General features: G+C 41.1%; 1 protein-coding gene across 2 annotated transcripts in view; it reads right to left on the bottom strand.

Moving 5' to 3' along the window:
• The window catches only part of rnls (renalase, FAD-dependent amine oxidase), a 136,124-nt gene that overhangs the window by 24,622 nt on the left and 104,002 nt on the right, over nt 1-7,500 (bottom strand). For both annotated transcript variants that reach the window (XM_063221358.1, XM_063221359.1), the window contains exon 6: nt 6,381-6,556. In XM_063221358.1, coding sequence (XP_063077428.1) covers nt 6,381-6,556 — 176 coding nt within the window. The remainder of the gene's footprint in view (nt 1-6,380; nt 6,557-7,500) is intronic.

Raw genomic sequence — 7,500 nt, 5'->3', positions numbered from 1 at the left:
GATGTTGTCAGGAGAGGTGTTTTGAAACATATATGTGAAATTCACAGTCTATAACAAAGCCAAACTGCAATATTTTTATGAAAATGTATCATTTTACAGCTACTTCTGAAGTATTGGGCTCCTCACTGGCAGAGCCTCTATGACGTAGATAGAGGGAGTCCAACTAAAGTTCTGGCTCAGCTCTCAGCTCTCTGGATGTAGGCTTACCAACCATTTTGGTTCTAGTAGAGAGGCTGGGAAAAGTGGACAGTTATATTGTATGTGGGCTATTGAAAATGGTCTATTACTGTGTTTGTGCATTGTGTATTAAAAAAGACAGATCAGCGGGTCTATCGGTTTATCTAGAATATGAAACTGTTCTGGGTATCCGCGCTGTCTGTGGCCATGCGTAATTTGCGAGTATAAACAGGGGGGCGATATCTAGGCCTATCTCTCCTTTGCTTTCACATGAGAGATGCATTTCATAGGCAAATCTAAAATAGTCTCAAAGTAGATCATTACATAGGCTACTTAGAAATAGCGACTACTTTAATATTTTTTCCCAAAAACGGCATTTGCCGTGGAGTATAAGGCCTGCCGCCTAAATGGACTTGCGCCCTCTGTCCATGGTGCTGAAACCGCGGCACTACTCCTATGTGAAGCGCGTTACAGTTTCACGAGGGGGTTGGTTTACAGGCTACAAAAAGACCAAACTATATAATAGGCTATGGTTGAAGGCCCTACCCTTTGCCGACAATGATGAGAAATAATATGGTCACTCACTGTGAGTGGCATGGCGTCAAACGTTTCCTACTCGGTGCAAAACAATACTCATAGCACCCGAGAAAAATGCCATGTTGTAAAAATGGCATATAGCCTATATTCAATTTCAGTTCACTGCTCATTAGGCCTAGGCCTATTACATGAAACTTCAATAAAGCTCATCCACATGCACGTCACAAAACAATAAACCAGGCGGTGGGACTTTCGATTATATTCCCTCCAAAAATGTCCGCATGTCACAAAAAACAGTTATTTGCATTGTCCGTAATTATACCAAACTAAAAAAGTATTCCCGTAGGCTAGAAGAAATCAAGTCTTCAGAGGCTATAATCCTCGTTACAAAACTGAAACAAAAATGCCAGCACAAATATTACCTATAGCCTACCTATTTTTGCATTGCGAGCTGTCCACGTGTGTGGTGCTAGGGGCGAAATGTGCACTGGCAGCACTCGTCGTTGAGTTTGGGAGATGTGGATGCATGTCTCCCGCTGCCCGTCAACGTCTAAGACAATGTCTCGAGATAGTGGTGGGAAATGCAATGTCATCTCATAATCATCTCATATGCGATGTAGGCTATAATCTCGAAGCGTGCATACGATTTCATCTTGGCCAGTCAGAGATGGCACCAGTTTTTTTTAAATGGCTGCACCCTGTGCGCCGGGAAGGCTGTTTTCTTAAAACTAATAAAGAAACCTGCTTCATCATTGGCGGGTATGCAGTGACTTAACTGTTTGCGCAAGAGCCTCCAGTATAAGCACCTGTTCGGCGTGATCTAGCACAGTCGCAACAGTTGCAACCTCGCACATGCAACTCCATTAAAACGTGGACTTCGGTATGAGGTCTATTCTGAGCAATATGAACCAATCGAGTCGGCTTTGCTATTAAGCAAAATACTTCACTTATGTCTACTTTACTAAGAGGTATTTTGTGTAGGCCTAATATTTGGAGACATCACCTTTCCCTTTCTGCAAAGCGCTTTCGGGAAGCACGTCTCTCTCTCTCTCTCTCTCTCTCTCTCTCTCTCTCTCTCTCTCTCTCTCTCTCTCTCTCTCTCTCTCATACACATGCCAACTCGTCCAACTCTTCGCAAGACGACGGCTATGTTTAATGTCACATGGCTTGTCTTGTTGGATAGGCTACCAGGCAAACTTGCAAGCACCTTAAGTTTCGATTGTGCCGCTTGGAGAGGAGGCATTTAAATGTTAGGCTACAATTTAGGCTATTAAAGTAGGCATCGCCTAGCCTACACACGTTCCGATTTTTTTTAACTTTAACACGTTGTGCAAAATGAGTAATTTAAAGCGCACCGGTTACAAAACGAGGCCGGCTACAAATCGAGGAAATAGGCCTACGGTAGCCTAATAACGGTCTGGCACACCCTCATGGCGCTGCTGCAGCGCATTGACATGGAGGAAACCTACAAAAAAAAATATTATTAGGCCTATTTTAAATTATAAAATGGTTCAGACGGTATCTGGTGGATACTGCCACTGTTTAAGGCCATTTAACTTGTTGAAATGTAGCCTATAGGTCTGGAAAGGTGTTACAATATTATAATCTGGCCTATTCTCTGCGGTGCTTAGTATGTCTGTAGAACGCGGCGACTCCCTCTATCTACGTCGGATTCTAAATGTTTGTTTAAAAGAAGCCGCCGTTATTTTTGACAAAGTTTTCTGAAAATGTTGTTTATGCAATAATTCGGTATTTTGACATATATCACATCTAAATTTATGTATTGAGGTTCTTAAAATGAGATTTAGTGGTGTTTAACCTGCAAGTTACACTTTAACTAAGGACCAAAATTAACACTTACTTAATACAAAAGTAAGGCATAACTAATGGTTAATTAATACATAAATATTAGGTTTTGGGACCCTTATATTAGAGTTGGCTGAGGATAACTAATGGTTAATTAATAGATAGATATTGATATTTGGGACCCTTATATTAGAGTTGGCTGCGGATAACTAATGGTTAATTAATCGATAGATATTGGTGTTTGGGACCCTTATAATAGAGTTGGCTGAGCATACCTAATAGTCAAGTAATTCATCTACTGTGACATCTAGTTTTCACTCGTTCAAATCACTGTAATAGTGGCAACAGGAGCCATTATATATTCATGTACCACTTATTAGTTTTAACGGTAAAAACCCTACAATAAATGCAGAACATTATGAAGAGTAACAGTTTTGAAGCGAAACTAAACCATTCCTTTGTGATAATTAGGTTAATGTTTGAGAATATTAGCTCCAAGAAGAGCAGTGCATGATGGGTACGCAATCTATAGACAACAATAATTCGGTATTATTTAATCATTAGATATGCCTTACTTTTGTATTAAGTAAGTGTTAATTAAGGTCCTTAGTTAAGTATGACCTAATAGCTACTTAACTATTAACTGTACCCTTACTTATCTATTAGTTAAATAATTATATGCTATTAACTTGAGACACATGGTAAGGGGCCATATATATAATTATAATTAACATAATTAACAGCAAATTAGCTATAACCTAATACTTTAGTAACAGTTAATAATCACTACTTAATGCCACATTAGACACATATAAATTGTTATTAATTCACATGTTAAACATTAGTAAGCAGTTACTTAACTACTAGATAACTATTATGTGTCACAAGGTCATAGCATATAGGCCTAATTATTTAACTAATAGATAAGTAAGGGTACAGTTAATAGTTAAGTAGCTATTAGGTCATACTTAACTAAGGACCTTAATTAACACTTACTTAATACAAAAGTAAGGCATATCTAATGATTAAATAATACCGAATTATTGTTGTCTATAGATTGCATACCCATCATGCACTGCTCTTCTTGGAGCTAATATTCTCAAACATTAACTTAATTATCACAAAGGAATGGTTTAGTTTCGCTAAATAATTCATAATGCTCTGCATTTATTGTAGGGTTATTACCATTAAAACTAATAAATGGTACATGAAAAAATTACATCTCATCACCCCACCATCATTGAGAAGTGTACGTCCAATCCTTGCTATATAATGGCTCCTGTTGCCACTATTACAGTGATTTGAACGAGTGAAAACTAGATGTCACAGTAGATTAATTACTTAACTATTAGGTATGCTCAGCCAACTCTATTATAAGGGTCCCAAACGCCAATATCTATCGATTAATTAACCATTAGTTATCCGCAGCCAACTCTAATATAAGGGTCCCAAACACCGATATCTAGCAGCTATTAATTAACCATTAGTTATGCTCAGGGAACTCTAATATAAGGGTCCCAAAACCCAATATTTATGTATTAATTAACCATTAGTTATGCCTTGCTTTTGTATTAAGTAAGTGTTAATTTTGGTCCTTAGTTAAGTATGACCTGACAGCTACTTAACTATTAACTGTGCCCTTACTTATCTATTAGTTAAATAATAATATGCTATTAACTTGTAACACAAGGTAATAGTTATCTAATAGTTAAGTAACTGCTTACTAATGCATTAATAACAATTAATATGTGTCTAATGTGGCATTAAGTAATGATTATTAACCCTTACTTAAGTATTAGGTTGTAGCTACTTTACTGTTAATTATGGCCCCTTATTTGGAAGTGTTACCAAGGTACTGCAACTATGCTGCTGCCTATTGCCAAATTTGATCTTTACATGAAAGTTTACTAAGTAATAACCAAATATTTTCTAGTATGGTCCAAGTAGAGTCATTTTTGTAGCTAAAAATGGCTATTTTTGGAAATTCAAAATGGCGAACCATGGAGAAGATCCCCCTTTTCATGTATGGGGGGGATGGGGAGGACTGGGAAATGACCTGAAATCGAACCTGGGTCGCCAGCGTAGCAGTCCAGTGCCCAGCCGCTTACAGGGGTGATGGTGAAAAAAAATCCTGAGCCAGAACTTTTTCCCCTGCTCTAACGACGACGACAAAATACTGCATAGAGACGTAATGTAGGCCTATTGTGACACATTATTCAAACATTTAATAGCCTGTGTATGACCATTATTCAAGCCTGATAGTAGAAGGAAACCCTGAACCTGTAACACTTTCTGAGATAAGAATAACCTAATGGCTAATTGTTATCAATGTTTTTATTTTTGCAAACTCTGTCAAGCCTGAAATCAGGCATGGAGCCTGAATACTATCAGCCCTGCGCTTAAAGTGGTGGTTCGCTATTTTAGACATTAAGCCCTGTTTGTGTGACTTCTGGGGTGAAGTAGAGATGTTCTCATCACAATTTTGACATTTGGTGCTGAACGGAGCATTTGGGTATTCAAGACTGCAGCCCCCCCACCTTTACATTGACTCCAATGAAGCACTCAAGCAATCGATCATAAAATGGCATTAAACTTTCGTTTGCAGAGACATGAAACTCACCGAGTGGTCAGAGGTGGGCAGCGATACGTTGGCTCGAAAATCACAGCGAAATACGCTTCCAGAGAAGATATATTATCATTATTGTCCGTCTTCATTGATTGTATTGTTTTGACTCGTATTACTCCGCGTGACCGGAAATGGGGGTGCGCTTGTTTACGTTACTATCTATGGTTTGTATGCAAGCTGTATTTTTTGTAGCCAGTCCCGCTCAAAGATAGCCGTTCTACCTCGCTCCTTGATGTCTACACAAACAACACACTATCGCTACCTACTGGCTGGATGTCTACTGCTATTCAACGGCGTCTGGGGAAAAATAGGTCCGCCAAATGCTAAACAACAGTTAGAAGGCATATTTCGCTGCAATTTTCGGGTCAATTTATCGCTGTCTACCACTGACCACACGGTGAGTTCCATGTCTTCTCGAACGAAAGTTTAATGCCATTTTATAATCGATTGCTTGAGTGCTCTATTGGAGTCAATGTAAGGTGGGGGGGCTGCAGTCTTGGATACCCAAATGCTCCGTTCAGCACCAAATGTCAAAATTGTGATGAGAACATCTCTACTTCACCCCAGAAGTCTAACAAACAGGGCTTAATGTCTAAAATAGCGAACCACCACTTTAAGCAACGTCTGTGCCCAATAAAGACATTTTAAACGTCAAAAGTGTCCTTTCCTCTCACCTGGGAGTACCTCCACTTCTGGCACTTGATGCTGGCGGGCTGCGGTAGGTCGGGCATGAGACGGTGGGTGGGTTGGGTGGTGTGGGGATATCTTGTGGATGTTTGGACCACGAATGGTTCAATAAAGGGATTTTAAACGTCAAACGTCTCTCACCAGCTCTGACAAATGTCAAGCTATGGACCATAATGCAGGTGGTGGGTTAAAGCGTTGATGGGGTAGGGTAGGGTGGGTTGGGTGGTGGGTTAAAGCGTTGATGAGGTAGGGTAGGGTGGGTTGGGGGTGTAGGAATATCTTGGGGATGTTTGGACAACAAATGGTTCAATAAAGGGATTTTGAACGTTAAACGTCTCTCTCTCTCTCTCTCTCTCTCTCGCTCTCTCTCTCTCTCTCTCTCGCTCTCTCTCTCTCTCTCTCTCGTTCTCTCTCTCTCCCCAAACTGAAGGCCTCTGGGCCTGATGGTGTATGTGCCAGAGTCCTGAATACCTGCCATGAGGAGCTGATGGGGTAGGGTAGGGTAGGGTGGTGGATGGGGTTTTGTGGGGACTTCCTTTTCTCTCACCTGGGAGTACCTCCACTTCTGGCACTTGATGCTGGCGGGCTGCGGCAGGTCGGGCATGAGACGCTGCAGCTCGTCCATGATGAGGGGCTGCACGCGCTCCTTCTCCTCCTCCAGGTGCTGGATGCCGAACGGCACACTGGTGTGCACCACCATGGACGGCCCGTACTCAGACGACTCTACGGGGGGCGAAGAGGGAAACAAAGGGTTAATGTTGGGGGGGAGGAAGGCAAGGGTTAATGTTGGAGTCAAAAGAGGAAGGAAGGGGATAATGCAGGACTGTAGTAGCCTGGTCCTGACCATCCCATAATACTACCATTTCCATTTCGTATTCATGGTCTGGACTTTGTTTGATCTGACGCGATTGCAGGAAGCAGGAAGGACATTTTCGGAAAAATCAGGATTTAACTTATAGTTGTTGAACAAACATGTCTGACGTCTATCTATGGCGATGTAGGACCGTTTAACAGACAAGTGTGAGAGAACATCCTACCGTAGGATAAAATTACAATGTAGGACCGTTTGTCAGAACACCGGCGCAAATCCTACCGGTCAACATCGCTCCACAGAAGACAGGTACCAGACGTAGTGCTGAGCCAAGTGTCTTGGCGGAAGTACGAAGGATGGCGTGCGAGGCTAGGACTGTAGTGAGGTGGATATGAAATCTGTCTCTCACTCCCTCTTTCTCTCTCTCTCTCTCTATATATATATGTTAGCAGAAGAAAAAAAATTGAAGAAGACACAAGTGTCGATATTGTGCTGCTTTTTGCTGCCCTTGTGAGACCTCGCATTTTAATTGATTTTCGCTTCTATACGCTAATGAACGATGTGGAGGTTTTTGAACAAATCTGGTGTCATAATGGTGCTGTGTGCTCTGATAGGAACGATGAATTGCTTTTTACACATGTATTGTCACCTGGCTGAGATGTAAGATGTATTTAGGCCTACCTATGTAACTTTTTTGTGTGATTGTTACTCCATGGCACTTTTTGTGCTTCTGTATTCCAATAATTTGTAATAAAGGTGTTTTGAAAATTCTAAATTCTCTCTCTCTCTCCTTCTCTCCTAGGTGTGGCACGCTGGTGTGGACCACCATGGACGGCCCGCAGTCGGACGACTCTAC

This window comes from Engraulis encrasicolus, chromosome 17 (genome assembly GCF_034702125.1).
Source record: "Engraulis encrasicolus isolate BLACKSEA-1 chromosome 17, IST_EnEncr_1.0, whole genome shotgun sequence".
NCBI lineage: Eukaryota > Metazoa > Chordata > Actinopteri > Clupeiformes > Engraulidae > Engraulis > Engraulis encrasicolus.
This window is presented reverse-complemented; position numbering and strand designations above follow the sequence as displayed.